General features: G+C 45.2%; 1 protein-coding gene across 9 annotated transcripts in view; it reads right to left on the bottom strand.

Annotated features, from left to right (window-relative positions):
- The window catches only part of mpp7a (MAGUK p55 scaffold protein 7a), a 544,364-nt gene that overhangs the window by 86,301 nt on the left and 436,625 nt on the right, over nucleotides 1-21,438 (bottom strand). For all 9 annotated transcript variants that reach the window (XM_070881484.1, XM_070881483.1, XM_070881489.1 and 6 more), the window contains 2 exons: nucleotides 10,278-10,474; nucleotides 9,715-9,779 (listed from right to left, as the gene is read on the bottom strand). In XM_070881484.1, the coding sequence (XP_070737585.1) occupies nucleotides 9,715-9,779; nucleotides 10,278-10,474 (262 nt within the window). The remainder of the gene's footprint in view (nucleotides 1-9,714; nucleotides 9,780-10,277; nucleotides 10,475-21,438) is intronic.

Below are 21,438 nucleotides of genomic sequence, written 5' to 3' on the forward strand. Positions count from 1 at the left end.
CTACTTGCTCATACCAATGATACAACTTACTTAAGTAATAGAACTCCTAGCGCAGAACGAAAAACATTGGGCTGGATTTTGTGGTAATAATAAGTGAGGCTATCAGCGCTCATTGTTATTATGGAGTAAATCAGACAGCAACGTCCAGCGTTCGTACATACCCAGTTAAACGCAGGAATCAGGAAACTTTTGTCTGATTTGCCCTGCTCCTCCACAAGCTTCACTGCACCAGTACGAAATGCATGGAGGGCATTAAGTTGCTGTAGTGAATTTTTAATGCCGTGAAAAAAGTCTTAATTACTACCAAACAAATTTTCTGGCACTGAAAATTTACTTTTATAAGTGTAGAGTCTCATTCCTTCAGCTTTGAATTATTTTGGGGAGATTTAAAAAAATATAAATTTTTTTACTTTTTCTTTCTGTCTCTATCTCACTCTCTTAATCCCTTCTTTATTTTCTTCCCTTAGTTTCACTTTCTGTACATGATTCTACATTGAATTAAATATTTTAAACTTACACTTCTTGGTTTGGACTCTGTGGGGCAGATTTTCGGTTCCTCTCCGCTCCGTTGTTGGCCCCGGAGCGGCAGCAATGGCGGCAGTAAGCCTCCAGCGCCCCACAGCGATCCTCGGGTCCGGTTTAGTGGCGGCACTGAGCAGCACCACCCAGAAGAGCTGTACCCGGTATGCAATGCCCCTGGTTGCGACACCGGCACGAGTTTGGACTATTACCCGACCCATACGCCCCAAAGGGCACCTCTCACTCACCGCCTGGGAAAACAAGGCGGTCCAACGATGCCGACAGCGGAGAGGTAGGTAATGGACTCCTGAGGTAAGTGTGATTGTTTTTTTCTTTTTTTTTTGCAATTTGTGTTGTGGTGGCGTGGGAAAAGGTTTTGGAAATGTTTTTGTGGCTTTTTTTTTTTTAGGTTCCCTCCCCCCCACCACCCATCCAGGAATCTCTCAGAGCACTCCCAGCCCGGCTCTTAAACTTGGAGTTTCCCATCCTAACGCCCTAAGAGAGGTGTAACACCTCCCTTAGCACTGCGCCCCCTCACGCAGGGCACAGCTGCCAAAACTTACACAGAGGCGCAAACTGTACCACCCGCTGCCATTATCGCCCTAAAAACATCAAAACCGAAAATCCATCCTTGTGTCTCAGTAAGAAATCGTCAATCTGATTGGTTGAAGAGGCATGCTGTTGCTGTCCTGCTCACAGGTCCCAGATCCCCTGTAGAGGGCGCTGCACTGAAATGGATTTCTAATAACTGCAAGGTGCCACACAAAAGTCCACTAAAAGTCTGTGGCCAGCTGCAAGTATAATGCATGGCGATGGCATTCAATCGCTGCTAACCAAAAAAATCCAGGCCAATATTGTTATAATGCAACTGATGTGTAGTTCCAGAAGTCTACAATCAACACATTTGTAATAGGGAGGACTGAAATTGTTATGTTACAGTTTGATTTGCAAAGGAGATTTGTGACTATCCTTCACTGCTAAGCAAAGTAATTGCAATTGGGATTCTAACACTAGCTGGGGAGAAATTCTTAGAATCCACAATTTGAAAAAAAATTAGTAAGCATCCAGAAATGCGTATCAAAAACAGCCAACATGAATGTTAAATTTGTCAGATACAAATTGCTTTTAACAGTTTTTTTTTGTTGAAGTAACCAACCAACTGGAAGTAAGGAAATGCAGTAATTGTAAGGTATATGGATTTTCTGAAGGTAGTTGGCAAGATGGTTCACAAAAGGATTATTAAGAGGGAATGTAGCATCATGGATAGAAAGCTGGTTGACAGCCACAACATAGTTAGGATAAAAGGCTGTTTGGATTGGAGAAGGGTTGGAAGTGCTGTAACCCTTTAGTCAGTGCTAGGTTCACTTTTGTTCCAGGTTCTAGATGCTTTGTACATGTAGTTTGATATAGAATTTTGCTGACAAAATAAAAGGGGCGTTGGCAAACAGCAAGGAAGGCAATGACAAGTTACTGAAAAGAGCAGACAAATGGTTTAATTTTGAGAAATGTGTGTGAATGCCTTTTAGGAGGAAAAACAAGAATGTACACTGCATGGAAAGATGCTGAAGGGTCATGGATGAAGAGAGAGACGAGAGAATACAAAAACCCCCGAAAGTCCGAGTGCAGGTGGATAAAGTCATGAAAAGACCAGCAACATTTTGCATTTTCTAAATAGGAGCATAGGTTATTAGAGCTAAGAGGATACAATAAATCTGTACATGGCAATAGTTAGGCCACAGTTATAATACTTTGTGTAGTTTGGATTTCCCAATTATAGAAAGTGCATTAAAGCCACAAACAACATATAGCGTAGATTCACTGGGGTGACAAACTACAATTATGAGGAGGAACTTGACATACTGGTACTATTTCTACTTGAGGAAAAATTCTAAGGAGATTTAATAGATCTTACTTAAAAATAATAAAGGGTTTTGAGGATAAATAGGAAGAAACTATTTCCTCTGGTTGGGCAGTCAGTGATGAGCGATTGATTTAAAATGGTGATTAAAAAGAGCGAGGAGACAGGTTAAAAAAAAACTTCTTTATGCAGAAGGTTGCTGGAGCATGGATCACAGCAAGTGGTTGAGGCAGAAATCATTGCACCTGTGAAGGAAAAAGTGAATAAACATTTGAAGCAGGGAAAGACACAGGGTTATGGAGAGAAAGCGTGGCAGTGCGATTAGTTTGAGATTCTGCTGGTAATCTTTCTCTGTTATAAACGTCTGCGTTTCGATGGTATTGCTCCAAAACAATACAAAATCAGCAAGATATTTAACAACTATGCACTGGTTGCATTGACACGTTAATCCTATAGATGCACAGTAACACACGTACTAGCAAGTACTGATCTGTCATTAAACTTTGTGGACATGCAAACATAAAACTGATTTAAGGAGCATTTAATTGCATATTAATGCACAAAAAGTTTAAGTACTCCATATCATTGATATTGCTGTCCTTTTTTTTTATATAAAAGGATCTTCTTTCTTTCATGCTATTATATCAACAAGATGGAAAAGATCACTAGTTTTCTCCCAAGTGTATATCCAAGTAAAATTTCAGGATAACCAGCCAGCCAGCCATCCAAACATCAGTACGTATAGGCACAGTAAATACATGACTGGACCTCATTCAGAAAATTAAGGAGCACATGGAATCCAGTACAATCTACTTAATTGTTTATCTTCTTTTTCAGTAACCTGCACTGATACATCACCACCTACTTCTTGCTCAACCTCAGGTCATTCCAACTCTGCTGAGTATATAACAAATCTTTTGGCCCTGGGTGCTCAAATTTACTTTTGATGAGACCTACTGTCTCATTTGGTATCATGGCAAGGGACAGCTGACAAGCTTAAAAAAATCTGTACTGCCTATTTTATATCCATTATTCAATGTTGGAATATCCCTTGTTTTTTTTATTCTTTTACCCTTTCTAACAATACTCTAGTAAATTTGATCTGATGTGCTAATGCAGACTATCTTAAAGGAATATTAAAGAAATGAGATCCACGCCACAAACCTCGAGGTTCTTTTTCTTATAGGTAGAGCAGTGAGTGACATTATGTGCCATAGGTTGCAAAATTCAGAAAGTGACAATTTACATATTATTGTGTCCTTTAAACTTTCCATTTCAGCATGTTTTCTTCAGCAGAAGTCCAGTGGACACCAATGTAACAGCATCTCACGAAGAATGGAATTCGCTGGAAACTGTTAAAATGTTAGTAAATAAAGGCAAAAAAGTCAAATGCATTGAACTATAAATGTATAAAATGGTATTTAGAGCACACAAAAACATCGAATCATACATTTCACGTGCATTCTCTTTAATCAATGTGCTCTACACCTTCAAAACATCTGAAAATTAACAATTGCTAAACCAGTTTAACATTGTATTAGTACTTTTTAAATTATTACATGATTTCTGTCGTCAAATGCAAGTACAAATACCTTCAATTTCCTCTGAGAAGCAGAAAAGAATTGAAAAAGTACAAAATTAAAATAGCTAGAAGTAAACTGATTAAAATTATTGCATTTTTTTTTTTTTAAAAAGAGCCAGCAAAAGTTAACCTACCACTCTCAATAGTTTCCTCATCTTAGAGCAGCCAACAAAAACGGGGGGGGAGAAAACAAAAAAGAGGTTTGCCTTTTTATAAGCATCAACAAGGTACAAATGATAGACTCAAGCACTGTAATTCTGTTTTCATTTTGGTACACACCTTGCAATGGGAAATGGCTCTTCATTGAGCTGTGCAAAATATTTGAGGGCTACATTTTGCCTCAGCTGAAATCTAGATTGCTGAATCATTTCTTTTTAAAGCAGAATCTAAATTCCCATAAAAAGTTTTTAAGAACAAGTTGTGATAATTTATATTCAACTTCTGCAATAAATCAAATCATAAACTTGGAGATTTAAATACATTTTGGAATGCAATCCACTTTTATCTTCATATATTTTACTGAACCAGCCAAGTTATTTTCAACTTGATATCATTTTAAAACCTCAAGGCCTTAGTTTTATTACACAAAATAATAAATGTTTTTGCTACAAAATAAAAAGGTTAATCTTAAGATAACTATCTTTAGTTTCCCGTCTGGAATATTGAGATAAAGTTTCCATTCATTCGCGCTAGTAATATCAGTGCAATCCGGGCAAAAATCGGTCGACCCAGCATAAAAAGATCAGGGAATTTTAAATGCAAGTGTGTTATGCCCCAAACCACTTAACGTTTGTGTTTTCTGCGAACTTTTACATTGGTTTAAGATTTAATTTGCCTGGATCAGGCCCCGCCCACAAAACTGGCCACACACCCAAGTCATCATTGCTGATTGCAATGGTTAAGGAAGGCTCTTCAAATTGCGCTCATTTTCTTACGCTCAATATTGAATTTGCTAAAAATCTGACTAGTTTTACACCAACGAAACTATTAAATGGTTTAGTGTAATTTTTTTTTAAAGTTATTTTCAGTGATTTTAAAATCAGGTTACTCATAGGTGAAGGACTGGACACCCTCATCAGAAAGGCTAATTTTTGGAGATAGACCATTTTCAGTTGTATTAATAAAAATCGCACCAGGTTACCACTCTTAAATACATCAAGGAATAATTTTTAATTGAAAGGGGAAAAAAAATTATATTCTATTACGTTGCCCAATTGTGCTGGTTCAAGGAAGATTTTTTTTAATGCAAATACATTTTATCCGGAACTTGAACCTAACCAGCACAATTCCAAGCACATTTTGGGCACTGTTTCACTTTTGTGCCCAAAGTAGAAAACTCTACCCCATTGTCTTTGCACCAGTGTTTTCTTATCATGCTCTAGATCTTAAACAGATCGAGAGAAAAATAATACACCATCTATATTTTATGAATTACTGTAGTTGTTCTTGTAAACACCACCTTGCCCTAAACTGCTGTAATTAGATGTGTGCAATTCCAGTACTTTAGTCCCTTAATTTGCAGTCTGAACTTTATATGCTTGATTTACACAAGTTGCAACAAAAAGTACAAATTTTTAAATTATTTGTATGTTTAAAGCACTCAAGTAAATTAGGTAAACTGATCAAGAGAAATGTCTGCAAGAAGTTGCCACTACAGACAAAGTTCATTACTGCAAGATGTAAAATTGCGTGCAAATACCTGCTTTAGATTATTTTTAAACTTTCAGCCTTTTCAAAATTGGTACCATTCACAATGCATTCTTTCTTTTGTCTCTGTTCAAGTTCAAATACAATTGAATGTGGTACCCCAGTTGAGAGACAAAACTTGCCAGTTAAAGTAGGTTACATCTTGTTCAAATGAACAACATTTGGATGCAGTTAAAAACTTCCTCCTGTTCATGTGGTCTCAATTCCACAAATCAAAAGTTGAATCAAAATGAAAAAAAAATAACTTAAGCCTATCCAAGCTTGTAGAGAACCTTACAATCTCAGTTTACAAGTCATGCCCAGTGCTATAATAATGGCTAAAAATGTCTAGTGCAGCCAAAGGTAAAAAGAGCTGTTTTTAATTCATTCATGGAAAATGCATATTTGAGAACATGGCAGTCCAGCTGCTTAAACCAAACACTTAGGACCCAAAATTCATCAGGACGTAAGGTCCGCCCATTTCTCAGCGGTATTCTAGCGGAGCGTTGTTTAAAACTGCTGGAATACCGCCGAGACCGAAGAGCACTCGGTTGGTGGAATTTCTTTCGCCGGTATGCGCATGGTGTGCAGCGGGCGGTATGCAATATTTTAGTCGATGGACGCTCATCCACAAATTTTGATTTTTGCTTTTTTCCCCCCCTCAGATGCTTTTTCCCCGCGATTTCGGTGGTCAGGGGTCACCTGCGCATGCGCAGAGAGTTGAAGTCGAGGGAGAGAGCGTGAGAAGAAGCAGCAAGGTATTCGAGGGTCAGTTGGTTTAATCAGAGATCCCAGAGTCAAAAAATATTAATAATAATTAAATAATACATATTTTTATCAAAAATCATAATAAATATAAATATAATGGAAATGCTGAAAAAGTCAAAGTGCAGGAACATTGAGAAGGACGGGAGGTTGAGGGCGCCTACCTTCGACGAGATGGAGCTACCTGCCCTGCTGGAGAATATCATGGAGAGATACTCCGACTTAACGAAGGTTGGTTGTGGAAAGCCCCCCGCAAAAGAGAACAACAGAATAGATCGGAGAGGCTGTGTCCTCCACAAGTACAATGGTACACACCGGGGAAAGGTGGTGTAAGAGGTGGAATGACCTGGTGAGGGTAGCAAGAGTAAGTAATGATTTTATTTATGCACCCCCCATGTGCCATGTACCATGCAAATGTTAGTTCAGTGTCACACGGATGCTGTTATTTATCTCAAGGTTACGGCAATGTATGTGTGCTTTCAGGCAATGACAAGAAGATCAACGCAGTGTTTTTCTCAGGTGGTCCCGCAGTGCCCTGTGGCAATTCCTGTCCCCGCATGATTGCTGATTTATGCAACATGCAGCACACCACTGCGAACTGAACAACCTGCTCAGGGTAGTATTGCAGCCTGCCTCCCAAGTGGTCCAAGCCTCGAAAGCGCTGCTTCAGCACTCCAATTGTCTTTTCGATAATATAATATGTGGCTATATGGCTCTTATTATATCGTTGCTCGGCTTATTTCTGAGGGTTCCGCAGGGGGGGTCAAGAGCCAGGTGGTGAGGGCGTACCCTTTGTCCCCCAGCATCCAGCATTTAACTTATGGCTCAGACTTCAAAGGTCAGACATAGCATTCTCACGCAAGATGTGCGCATCACGGATGCTCCCTGGAAAGTAGGCATTCACTGCCATTATGCTCTGCGTATGGGGCAGACGAGCTGCACGTTAAGGGAGTGGAATCCCTTACGGTTGCGGTACACCTCCGCCTCCTGTAATGGTGCTCGCATGGCAATATGGGCACAGTCAACAGCACCCTGCACCTTGGGGAAGCCGGCAATGTGTGCAAATCCCAAAGCCTTCTCACTCTGTGCCTCCCTGGTCATTGGGAAGTTTATAAATTCCATCCAGCGTGCATACAGTGCTTCGGTTACCTGTCGAATGCAGCGATGAGTAGCGTCCTGAGAAATACAGCATATGTCCCCAGCTGATGCCTGAAATGAGCTGCATGCATAAAAGAAAAGTGCTGCAGTCACTTTCATCGTGACAGAGAGTGCAGTAATGTTGGTGGTGCTGGGCTGCAGGTCTGCCTTAACGAGCTGGCAAATCTCATTGATCACCTCTTTTCGGAAGCGCAGCCTTTGAACGCACTTCGACCGGTCAGGTCCACGTACGAGTGCTTCTCCTTGAAAATTCTTCTCCACCTCCTCATCAGTCTGCGACCTCCTCCATTACCCTGATAACTCTGCTCAATAAACCTTCTCCCATCTAGATCCTGCATTAGACAAGTAGTCAGCAATACAGGCTGAGATAGTACAGGGCCCATTCTTTTTAAATCTCCAGAATCTCCTCAAATATCCTGAGATAAACTCAAATGATTTTTCAATGAAAAAAATATCAACTCAAATGCCTTCTACCTTAATAATGTGCTCAGTACCAATAAAAATACCATTTGCACTGTAAAGTCACTGTGCACCTCAGAAATACTGAGGTGCTGCTTTTGCTGACTGTTTCCGATTTCAAAATGGCGGCACATAGAAACATAGAAAATAGGTGCAGGAGCAGGCCATTCAGCCCTTCTAGCCTGCACCGCCATTCAATGAGTTCATGGCTGAACATGAAACTTCAGTACCCGCTTCCTGCTTTCACGCCATACCCCTTGATCCCCCGAGTAGTAAGGACTTCATCTAACTCCCTTTTGAATATATTTAGTAATATATGTGGGTGGCACCGAGCACTACCGCCCACTTAAGATTGAGTAAAATCACCTTTTCCAGGACGGTATGCAGTTCCAGTGGTATGTCATGAAACTTGTACTTTTTGGGTGGTATGCAGGGGGTTCTGCATGGCGGTGTGCATACCACTTGACAGTATGTCAATGATGAATCTTCTACCGAGCGGTATCTCGGTGGTATGTACATGTTTTTTGACCAAACTTGCATTTTTGGGCGGTAAATTCGGGCCCTTACAGGGAGCACATCATGTTGGTATCAAGTTGACCAATTTTTCAAGTCACATAAGAATGTTCTAACCGGTGGTTCAGAAATCCATTCTGCTCCTGTAGGTGTTAAGACTGAAATTCCTAAGTGCTTGAAAACTGGCAAATTGCTGCTGGTCAAGCTCTGTGGAAATCTACCTGGCAGAATAATTAACACAAGGAAATTTGGAATACACCAGAGATCAGTGTGAAATTACAATAAGAGTACACTTAAAATAGTTTTTAGAACTGCAATTGTAGGAACAACCTAAAAGCTCAGGTTGGCTTGGTATATAACTCCAAACTTGATAGTCATGAATCGGAGTCTCCATGTTGTCTAGTATAAAGAAAGACTTGCATTTATATAGTGCCTTTCATGACCACTGGACGTCCCAAACCACTTTACAGCCAACGTAGTACTTTTTGAAGGGTCGTCACTGTTGTAATGTTGGAAACGCAGCAGCCAATTTGGGCTTAGCAACGTCCCACAAACAGCAATGTGATAATGACCAGATAATCTGCTTTCGTGATGTTGGGTGAGGGATAAATATTGGCCAGGACACTGGGGAAAACTCCTCTGCTCTTCTTCGAAACAGTGCCATGGGATTTTTTTACATTCACCCAAGAGGGCAGACAGTGTCTCGGTTTAATGTTTCATCTGAAAGACGGCACCTCTGGCAGTGCAGCACACTCTCGGTACTGCACTGGAGTGTCAGTCTAGATTTTTGCACTCTCAAATCCTGGAGTGGGACTTGAACCCACTATCTTCGGACTCAAAGGCGAGGGTGCGACCGACTGAGCCACAGCTGACACCGCTTAAAATAGTTTTGACTCAGTTGGAGAGTTTCACCATTCTCAGCACTGCCACAGACTGTCATTAAGCATTTCACTCTGCTTGAATCAGGGCTACTTCTGCCAAATCATGCAATGGCATGAGTAGAGAATTTCTAGTCTGGATGCCATATCCTCCAGGCTGGCATGGTTCAGAGATGGTAGGGGAAACTAAGGAGAGAAATAAACTGGAGTAAATTACTGGATTGAAATATTTGCGGTTTATTCACTGATGCACTGGAGCAAATATTTAATAATCATCACATAGTTTATTGACTTACATGATCGTCTATTGGAATTCTTTTGTGGCTGAACAAAGGCCACAGGTCTTCTAAGTGCAAATCTCCTGTAAGAAGCCAATTATAAAAACTGTCAATATTGGACCAAGGGCCGATGAGAGTACAAAAAACCTTTAAGAACAAATATTACAGCAGCATTTTATTCTTGTAAAATACCACAAAGCAAAACAATGCATTAGATTTTAATGTAGACAAAACAAATCCTTAAGCTTTCAAATTTTAGTTGGTGGAGCCAAAAAACTGTTAAATCTCAGTTTGGTGTTGTACATCAAACTGTTTTCCATGTGTCTTTTTCCAAACTGGAATGCCACTGATGGTATCATTTACTGTCAACTGCTTCAACCAGATATGAGGAAATCCAAACTATTTTGGCATTGAGCTTACTAACTATTTATACTATACACAAACATTCTGTTTTCATATTAATATAATCAGAAAACAAAGGTTTCTAAGATCTCCTTCCATGTGTATTTTTGCACCAAAATATGCTCTTGAAGATTGTTGTATTCTTGTGGCAGTCTTAAAGCTGTATTCTTAGTGGTTACCTCTCTTGGAACTGCTTTGAAGGGATTAGTCCTGCTCTCAGATTGGCATCACACTCGCGTTTGGCTTGCCACCAGGTTGCATCATCTTGGCTGACGATCTGAAGGATATCTCCCTTCTTGAAAGAAAGCCCGGCTTCTTTACATGGAATAGCTTTATCCTCGTTAGGAGCATAATCAAATAAAGTCCTGACAAACATCTAGCAAAGAAAAAAAAACAATCATGTTTATTCACATTATATATGACATGTTTATCACATCTGAAATACCAGGAATAACTTGCATCTGGTAATACCGGGGGCACACGAAGAAATTAAACTGGGGAGGGACAGCAAAAAAGATAATTCCACAGAATTCCTACAAACACTTCTGTTTATCAAAAAGAATAATCAAGTATTAAAAAATTGTGAAAATATTGAAAACTAGTCAAGTTCACAATTCAGCAAAATTAATACCTTTTAATCAACAAAGGAAATTTTCCACAAGTGTAATGATACAAACTTCTCATTATTTGGAAAGTCAATATCCCTTTTACATGCACAAGAAACTACTGCCAAATGCAATAGCTGTGGCTGATTCTCTTAATTCAGAAAGTCAATTATTACTTTATAGAATGGATAAAATTGCTTACTGCCGCTGCATAACAAGTGATCACTCACTGCACTTTGCCAACAACTGATATGGTCAGAAATAGACACGAGTATTAGTAATTGTCCTTCAACATGTAGTGCCATAAATGTATTTATTTTTAGTTCATTTATCAAGTTTCATCCTCCCAAAACATATAAACATCATTCAGGTATGGCTACACAACAATTTAAGATTATAGTGACATGTGCCAAACAATTTATAAACAGGGACCAACAATCAAATCATATTGGCATTCAAGCATAGGACCGATGCAGTAAATAGGCTGTTTCCAGCACATGCTCACTGGAGATCATTGGAATCAAAAGCAACTTTCTGCCCTCAGTTTGTTTCTTCTCACCGACTTCGGATATATTTTATTAAACTTGAGAATAACAGTTACTTAAGTGTCCTTGAATTAGCTCCCATCATTGTACAATAGCTTATTCACCGAATACCTGAGACAGGCAGGTGACAAACCCAGGTTCAATCCCCGGTCTGTGCTGAGTCAGCTGATCTCAGCTGGGATGCTCCAACAGGCCCACAACAATTGTATCAGCACTCATGCATTAAGGTCAAGAGAATCAGACACGGCTCCCTCTCCTACCACTTTCTATCAACCCCTGCTGGAAGTGCACGTGTGTGGAAGTCAAGCAAGGAAAGGAATGGGCTCCATTGTGATGTCCTTGCAATCAAATAGCCTGCTCACCCTCGCTGGGGTAACTAATGTCTAACATTGAACTCCAGCAAGCTGCTAACTCCTTCAGCAAAGGAGGAGAAGAGCAGAGAAAACAATGTCAAGAATCCTGCCCCCACCACAACCTTAGATTCAGCACAGATACAGAAAGGATTATAATAGAAGTCTACAAGAATGGTCAATGTAGATTTCAACCTAAAAGAACTACTCAACACAGCCTGGTGTGACCTGGACAACATTTATTCCTCAACCAAAACAGACAAAAACAGATTATCTGGTCATTTATCTCACGACCATTTGTGGGGCATTGCTGAGCGCAAATTGGCTGCCGTGTTTGTTAATTTAACAACCACTAAACTTCAAAAGTAAATAATTTGCTGTGAAATGCTTTGGGACGCTCCGGGGATGTGAAAGAGATTATATAAAATAAGTTCTTTCTTTCTTTGCCTATCATCATCATCATAGGCAGTCCTATAGGAATCGAGGAAGACTTGCGTCCACTCCTAAAAATTAGTTTTTTGGTGGCTGAACAGTCCAATAAGAGAACCACAGTCCCTGTCACAGGTGGGACAGATGGTCATTGGAGGAAAGGGTGGGTGGGATAGGTTTGCCGCATGCTCGTTCCGCTGCCTACACTTGATTTCTGCATGCTCGCGGCGATGAGACTCAACGTGCTCAGCGTCCTCCTGGATGCACTTCCTCCACTTAGGACGGTCTTTGGCTAGGGACTCCCAGGTGTCAGTGGGGATGTTGCACTTTATCAGGGAGGCTTTGAGGGTGCACTTGAAACGTTTCCTCTGCCCACCGTTGGCTTGTTTGCCGTGAAGGAGTTCAGAGTAGAGCGCTTGCTTTGGGAGTCTTATGTCAGGCATGCGAACAATGTGGCCTGCCCAGCGGAGCTGATCGAGTGTGGTCACAGTGCTTCAATGCGTCATTACGTCACATATAAATAAATAATGGCCTGGATTTTGCGGTTAGCGGCAAAGGAACAGCGCTCGCCGTTCAGCTCGCTGGCAGCTGCCCACAGAGTTTCCGTGGGCTTCTCAGCATAGATTTCCTCTAATCTGGCGTCTTGTCCAGCACGGCACTCTCCACAGGGATTCTCTGGCGCCTGTGAGCAACAGCAAAGCTCGTCAACTAGTCAGATTAAAGAATCCTCACCGAGACACTCAGTCAAAGCCAGGAAATATAAAGTAGGATATATTACATTTAAATGTACAGAAAGAAAAATAAAGATGGGGAAATACAGATGAGATTAAAGCAGAGATAAGAGAGACAGATAGAAAAAGTTTAAAACATAAAAAAAAAATCTCCCAACACCAATTGTCTTCTGAAGGAACGAGATTCCACACCTCTAAAATTACTTTTTCAGCGCCAGAGAGGTTTTTCATAAGTAATTATCATCACACTGTTTAAAAACTCACTTACTCCTGAATGCACTAGCCCCAACTTTTTCAGCTGTTTGTCGTGCAGAACTAGTGGGCAAGTACAGCAAGTTCACGCCGTTGCAGTCATTTCATTGCCGAGTCATCAACAAGGACTGCAACAGCGCACCCTGTGGAGGTGTCGAGTATCTGACAGCAACTTCTGGATTTTTGCGTTTATCTGCTCACGTGTGACACTCGGAATTGCTATCTGATTTATCCCATAATAACAGCGAGCGCCGACAGCCTCACTTCTATTATCGCAAAATCCGGCCAATATAAACGTGGACAAAACTGATGTGCATGTCACGTCACACAAGGACATTACTTAACATATAAATTCATTCATATTCATTGTGCTACCATGGCTAATATTGCATCATCCTGGGACGATTATCATAATCTTGCTCCATTATACAGGTACGACGTCCAAAATCCAGCGTTCCAGAATCCAGAATGTTCTGAAATCCGGACTCCCTGCCTCGCCTCGACCTCCGGCCACCCGACCTCCCCCTGTATTGGCGCGACCTCTCTCCGCCTCAATCCGATCTCCGGCTGCCCAACCTCGGGCTGCCTGACCTTCCCCAGCTTCGACCCGACAGACACCCCCAACCTCCGGTGGCCTGACCAACACCCCCGACGGCCCAACTGACCTCCCCGACCTTCGGCTGCCCGACTGACCTCACCCGGCCGCGGTCCGACCGACACTCCCGACCCGACCGAGTCTAATATTTTCTACTTTTTGAAATAGTTTGGCATATGTGATCAACTTTATCTTTTGAGTACTTATTTTCATAACATAATGAGAGGATTTTACTTATGCAAATTTAAAACAAAATTACATGATAAAGTGTTAAATTATACAGGTTATGGTAGTGGAATGGATATGTTGCTAGACTAAATAATCTAGCAGCCTGGGCTAATAATCCAGAGAAGGCAAGTTCAAATCTTAGCACAGCCATTTAAGATATTGAATTCAGTTTTTTTTTAAATCTAGAAATAAAAAGATTGTATCCGTTGAAAAAGTGACCAGCAGCGATAGGATTGTCATAAAAATCCAATGTCCTTCATGGAAAGAAACCCGCCGTCCTTACCTGGTCTGGCGATATGTGACTCTAGTCCCACACCAATGTGGTTGACTTTTAACTGCTCTCGGTTAGCCACTTCGTTTCAGCCAGCCTGGCCAGCAACACCCATATCCCGAGAATGAATAAGAAAATATATTGCAATTGCCCTTTTAAATTGTGTCAAATAAAATGCATCACGTATTCATCATTGTAAGGCTTAATGAAGCCTGATAATTGAAGGTCTCATGATAGATTTGTAATTAAAACTTGCATTTATATAGCACCTTAAACATAGTAAAACATCGCAAAGAACTTCACAGCAGCCTAAGACAAAAATGGACACCGAGCCAAACAAGGAGATAGTAGGGGGGGGGGTGACTAAAAGCTTGGTCCTCGAGATATGTTTTAAGGACAGACTTAAAGGAGGAAGGAGAGGTGAAGAGGCAAATAGGCTTATTAAGGGAATTCCAGACCTCAGGGTCTCGATGGCTGAAGGCATGACTGCCAATAGTGGGGTGAAGGAAATCGGGGTGCACAAAAGGCTAGAATTGGATGAACGCAAACTTCTTGGAAGGTTGTCGGGATGGATGAGATTCTAAACGTCAAGAAGCTAACAACTGTGGAGGAGCAAAGAGATTTAGGAGTCCATGTACAGAAATCACTAAAAGTTAGTGGACAAATAGAAAAAAATGATTAAAAAGGTAAATGGTATGTTAGCCTTTATTTCAAGGGGGCTGGAATACAAAGGGGTTGAAGTTATGCTAGTTATATAAAACTCTGGTTAGACTGCATCAGGAGTACTACATTCAGTTCTGGGCAGCGCACCTCAGGGAGGGTATATTGGCCTTGGAGGGCGTGCAACACAGATTCACCAGAATTATATCAGGAATAGAAGGGTTAAGTTATGAAGATCAGTTGCAAAGATGAAGCTTGCATTCCCTTGAGTATAGAAGATTAAGGGGTGATCTAATTGATCCAAGCGACCCCCAGCAATCTCAGCGGTTGTGAGCCTTCAACCAGCTTCAAAAACAGTTTGGGCCTACCACACGCGCGAGCCTTCCCTCCAGGCCTCCATCCATCGGCGATGTCCGGGCCTCCCTTCACCCATTGGCGACATCCGGGCCTCCCGACAACCATTGTCCGGGCCTCCCTTCCTCTGGCGACGTCCTGGCCTCCCTTCACCCATCGGCAACGTCCGGCCCTCCCTTCACCCAGTGACGTCCTGGCCTCCCTTCACCCAGTGACGTCCTGGCCTCCCTTCACCCATCGGCAACGTCCGGCCCTCCCTTCACCCAGTGACGTCCTGGCCTCCCTTCACCCATCAGCGATGTCCGGGCCTCCCTTCACCCAGTGACGTCCTGGCCTCCCTTCACCCATCAGCGATGTCCGGGCCTCCCTTCACCCAGTGACGTCCTGGCCTCCCTTCACCCATCAGCGATGTCCAGGCCTCCCTTCACCCAGTGACGTCCTGGCCTCCCTTCACCCATCAGCGATGTCCGGCCCTCCCTTCACCCAGTGACGTCCTGGCCTCCCTTCACCCATCAGCGATGTCCGGGCCTCCCTTCACCCAGTGACGTCCTGGCCTCCCTTCACCCATCAGCGATGTCCAGGCCTCCCTTCACCCATCGGCGATGTCCGGGCCTCCCTTCACCCATCAGCGATGTCCGGGCCTCCCTTCACCCAGTGACGTCCTGGCCTCCCTTCACCCATCAGCGATGTCCGGGCCTCCCTTCACCCAGCGATGTCCAGGCCTCCCTTCACCCATCGGCGATGTCCGGGCCTCCCTTCACCCATCGGCGATGTCCGGGGCCTCCCTTCACCCATCAGCGACGTCCAGGCCTCCCTTTCTCCAGCAATGGCTGTGGTCACTCTGACCTCTCCTCCTTCCACAAAATGGACCGCTGATCTTCCCAATGCCTTCCCCCAGACATGCCTCTGATCTCTTACCATCTCACCGAAGGACACTGCTCAGCGCCAAGCTTATGGCCCACATCTCGCCGTAGGCAATTAGGCTCATACAGCAGTGCCTGGTCTCCAGTCATCTTGGACCAAGACTCTGCTAAGCCCGTGTGGTAGCCGGTGTGCAACGGCCACCCCACGTTAAAAGAACTTACGCACAGGCATCTTCCACCCTTCAATATGAAGTTCGGGACATGGACTGTCAAGACCCTCACGAACTATGCTAACAGCGACAGGCCGGAACGCCGCACCGCCATAGTTGTCCAGGAACTTAGACGCTTCGATGTCAACATCGCCGCCCTAAGCGAGACCTGGCGGGCAGGGGAAGGCCAGCTCAAGGAACAAGGTGTAAGTTACACCTTCTTCTGGAATAGCAAACGAGAGGAAGAACGTCGCATTCACAGAGTCAGTTTCGCTATCAAGAACGAGCTGATCGATCGCCTCAGCGACTCTCCCTGCGGGATTAGCGAACGTCTCCTCACTCTCCGACTCGCCCCAACTCCCCAGTGCATACGCCCCAACACTCGATGCAACAGATGAGATCAAAGAGGGGTTTTACTCCAGCCTCTTAAAATCCCTGTCCCGCGTCCCTACGGACGACAAACTGATCCTCCTCGGCGACTTCAAAGTCAGGGTCGGCAAGGATACAGACCTCTACCTCTGGGGAGGCGTCATCGGCAGAGAGGGGGTAGGGAAAACCAACTCCAGCGATATCCTGCTCCTGACAAAATGCCTAGAACACGACCTTGTCATCACTAACACCTTGTTCCGCCAGAGGGACAAGTACAAGGCATCGTGGCAACACCCTCGCTCCAAACACTGGCACCTGCTCCACTATGTCATCGTTCGAGCCAGGTATCGCAAGGATGTGCGCATCATCCGCACCATGACAGGAGCTGACAACTGCTGGACGGACCACCGCCTAATGTGTTTCATCAACATCAATATAGTCCCAAAGCGGTGAAGGCAGCAGAAGCAGTGCCGCTAAAATATCAATGCCGGGTCACTCAAAGACCCAGGTAAGAGAGCCCTATACAGTCAGCACCTCACAGCTAACCTGATGACCCTTGATGACCCCCAGACGCAGAATGCCCACAGTGCTTAGTCTGCCCTCCAGGACACCATAACCAGTGCCTGCGAAGAGACGCTCGGTGACTCAACCAGGAAACACCAGAACTGGTTTTATGAGAATGACCAGGAAATCCAAGAGCTAATAAATCGTAAGCGCAGGGCATTGCTGAACCTAAAACAACAACCCAACTCAGGAGCAGCAAGACAGCATTACAGACGGCTTAAGGCCAAGATTCAACAAAAACCTGGGACCGAAAGAATAGATGGTGGGTGGAGAAAGCACAGGAGATTCAGCAGCTGGTTGACAGCCATGATGTGCGAGGATTCTTCACCGCAGTCAAGGCCACCTATGGCCCAAGTACCCAAGGCCCCACCCCACTGCTGGCCAAGAATAGGGAGACACTCATCGAGGACACCGAGGCAGTAAGGATCCACTGGAAGGAGCACTACGAAGATTTACTTAACCGAGACTCTGCATTTGACTCAAGTGTCCTCAACTCCATCCCGCAGCATACTACCCGCCACCACCTCAGTGAGACCCCAGCCCTGCACGAGGTAGAAAAGGCCATCCGCTAGCTCACGAACAACAAGGCAATGGGAGCAGATGGAATCCCCACTGAAGCACTAAAGTGGAGAGGCACTGTTGGCACGAATGCATGGCCTCATCTCATCTGGAAGGAGGAGAGCATGCCAGGAGATCTCAGATAGTGAGCATCTTGAAAAAAAGGGGACAAGTCCGACTGCGACAACTACCAGAGGAATCTCCGTTATAAGCCACTGGGAAAGTTGTCGCTAGAATCCTCCTAAATCGTCTTCTCCCTGTGGCTGAGGAGCTCCTCCTGGAGTCATAGTGCGGATTTCGTCCACTACATGGTACAATAGACATGATCTTTACGGCGCGACAGCTGCAAGAAAAATGCAGGGAATAGTACCAACCCCTTGTACATGGCCTTCTTTGACCTTTCAAATTCCTTTGACACTGTCAACGACTATGGAGCATCCTCCTCCGTTTTGACTGCCCCTAAATGTTTGTCACCATCCTCTGCCTGCTCCACGACGACATGCAAGCTGTGATCCTCACCAATGGATCCATCACAGACCCAATGCACGTCTGGACTGGGGTCAAGCAGGGCTGCGTCATCGCGCCAAACCTCTTCTCGATCTTCCTCGCTGCAATGCTCCACCTCACACTCAACAAGCTCCTCGCTGGAGTGGAACTAAATGACAGAACCAGTGGGAACCTGTTCAACTTCATTGCCTCCAGGCTAGATCCAAGACTGTCCCATCCTCTGTCGGCGAACTACAGTATGCGGACGATGCTTGCGTCAGCGCACATTCAGAGACTGAACTCATCATCAACATCTTCACTGAGGCGTATGAAAGCATGGGCCTTACACTAAACATCCGTAAGACAAAGGTACTCCACCAACTTGACCCCGCCACACAGCAGTGCTCCCCAGTCAAGATCCATGGCGCGGCGCTGGACAATGTGGACCACTTTCCATACCTCAGGAGCCTATTACCAGCAAGGGCAGACATCGACGCCGAGTTTCAATGCCACCTCCAGTGCACCAGCGCAGCCTTCGGCTGCCTGAGGAGAGAGTGTTCGAAGATCAGGCCCTCAAATCTGCCACCAAGCTCATGGTCTACAGGGCTGCAGTTATACCCGCCCTCCTGCATGGCTCAGAGACATGGACCATGTACAGTAAGACACCTCAAATCGCTGGAGAAATACCACCAACGATGTCTCCACAAGATTCTGCAAATCCCCTGGGAAGAGAGACGCACCAACATTAGCGTCCTCGAACAGGCCAACATCGCTAGCATCGAAGCACTGACCACACTCGACCAGCTCCTTTGGGCAGGCCACATTGTCCGCATGCCCAACACAAGACTCCCAAAGCAAGCGCTCTACCTCGGAACTCCTACACAGCAAGCGAGCCCCAGGTGGGCAGAGGAAACGTTTCAAGGACACCCTCAAAGCTTCCTTGATAAAATGCAACATCCCCACTGACACCCGAGAGTCCCTGGCCAGAGACCGCCCTAAGTGGAGGACGTTGAGCACCTCGAGTCACATCGCCGAGAGCATGCAGAAAGCAAGCGCAGGCAGCGGAAAGCGTGTGCGGCAAACCTGTCCCACCCACCCCTTCCCTCAACGACTATCTGTCCCACCTGTGACAGAGACTGTGGTTCTCGCATTGGACTGTACAGCCACCTAAGAACTCATGTTAAGAGTGGAAGCAAGTCCTCCTCGATTCCAACGGACTGCCTATGATGATGATCTAACTGAGGTGTTTAAGATGATGAAAGGATTTGATAGAGTAGAGAGTATTTCCTCAGGGGCAGGTGAGTGTTCCAGAACAAGGGGGCAGAACATTACTATTAGAACTAAGCCTTTCTGGGTGATATCATTCAGCACATTTTCACAAAGGGTAATGGACATCTGCAACTCTCTCATCCCAAAAAGCTGTTGTGGCTACGTCAATTTAAATATTCAAAGCAGAGATAGATTTTTGTTATCCAAGGGGACTGAGGAACATGGACAAGAGGATTTGAATATAGGAGCAGGGAGGGCTTACTGCAGTTGTACAGGGCCCAAGTGAGGACTCACCTGGAATAGTATGTTCAGTTTTGGTCTCCTAATCTGAGGAAGGACGTTCTTGCCATTGAGGGAGTGCAGTGAAGGTTCACCAGACTGATTCCAGGGATGGCTGGACTGTCATATGACTGGATCAACTGGGCCTTTATTCACTGGAGTTTAGAAGAATGAGAGGGGATCTCATAAAAACGTATAAGATTCTGACGGGACTGGACAGGTTAGATGCGGGAAGAATGTTCCCGATGTTGGGGAAGTCCAGAACCAGGGGACATAGTCTTAGGATAAGGGGTGGGCCATGTAGAACTGAGATGAGGAGAAACTTCTTCACTCAGAGAGTTGTTAACCTATGGAATTCCCTGCCGCAGAGAGTTGTTGATGCCAGTTCATTGGTTATATTCAAGAGGGAGTTAGATATGGCTAAGGGGATCAAGGGGTATGGAGAGAAAGCACGAAATGGGTACTGAGGGAATGATCAGCCATGATCTTATTGAATGGCGGTGCAGGCTCAAAGGGCTGAATGGCCGACTCCTGCACCTATTTTCTATGTTTCTAAAAGCAGGTAAATGGAGTTCAGGTACAGATCAGCCATGATCTAACTGAATGGCGAACAGGATCGATGGGCTGAATGGCCTGCTCCTGTTCCTATGTTCCATAGGGAGGGGCAAGGACACAGAGGAACTTGAACATGAGTCAAGAATTTAAATATCAAGCTGTTTCTGGACCAGGAGCCAATGTAGGTCAGCGAACACGGGTGATGGTGAGTGGGATTTGATGCAGGTTAGCAGACTAGCGTAATAGTTTTGGAGGGTGGAAGATGGGGGGCCAGCCAAGAGAGCATTGGAATCGTTGGGCCCAAGTTTCGGGCCGCAGCCCCGACCTGGACGCCTGTTTCTCGCACCCAAAAAATACCTGCAGATTCTCCGGCTCGGCTCCCTGCAGGTCGTTTTGAGCTCGGCACAGTGCAGCACGAGCTGTGGGGGGTGGAGTCAGGACCCTGCACTGAAATCCGTGCCAGGACCTCTGCACAGGCGCTACAGTGGTAGCGCATGTGCAGTAGCTCCAGGCGCCTGAAACTGTGTGGGAGGGGCCCGAAGCAAACAGCCCCTAGCCCTGGCCGAATGGCCTCACTGGGACTGCGGGGATCAGGCTGCACCTCCCTCGTCCAGCTTCTGCTTTGGCTCCAGCTGGCTCTCTCAACCCCCCATCACCTCCCCCAGCTCCCGATCCGGTACCCCCCACCCCGGGCTCCCGCTCCGCTCCCCCCCAGACCCCCCCACCCCAGCTCCCGCTCCGCTACCCCCCCAGCTCCCGCTCCAACGACCCCCCCGCCCCCCGCAAAGCTCCCGCTCCGACGACCCCCCCCTCCCAAGCTCCCGCTCCGACGACCCCCCCACCCCCAAGCTCCTGCTCAGATGACCCCCCCAAGCTCCCGCTCCGACAACCCACCCCAACACACGCCACAAGCTCCCGCCGCCCCCGGCCACCTACCTTTAACTCCTTCGGCGGGGCCCGCCCGCAGTCTTGGGCCCGGCTTCTTCACGTCAGCCGGGCCCGTTCAGCCTCCTCCCTCTCCCCTCCTTCCCTCTCCTCTCCTCTCCTCTCCCCTTCCTTCCATCCTTCCCTCCCTCCTCCTCCTCGCTGTCAGAAACACAGACAATGACAGACAGAGACACACACTGGGGGGGCCCCGTCCCAGCATGCTGTTGGAGGGCTCCCGGTG

Source organism: Pristiophorus japonicus, chromosome 5, assembly GCF_044704955.1.
Source record: "Pristiophorus japonicus isolate sPriJap1 chromosome 5, sPriJap1.hap1, whole genome shotgun sequence".
NCBI lineage: Eukaryota > Metazoa > Chordata > Chondrichthyes > Pristiophoridae > Pristiophorus > Pristiophorus japonicus.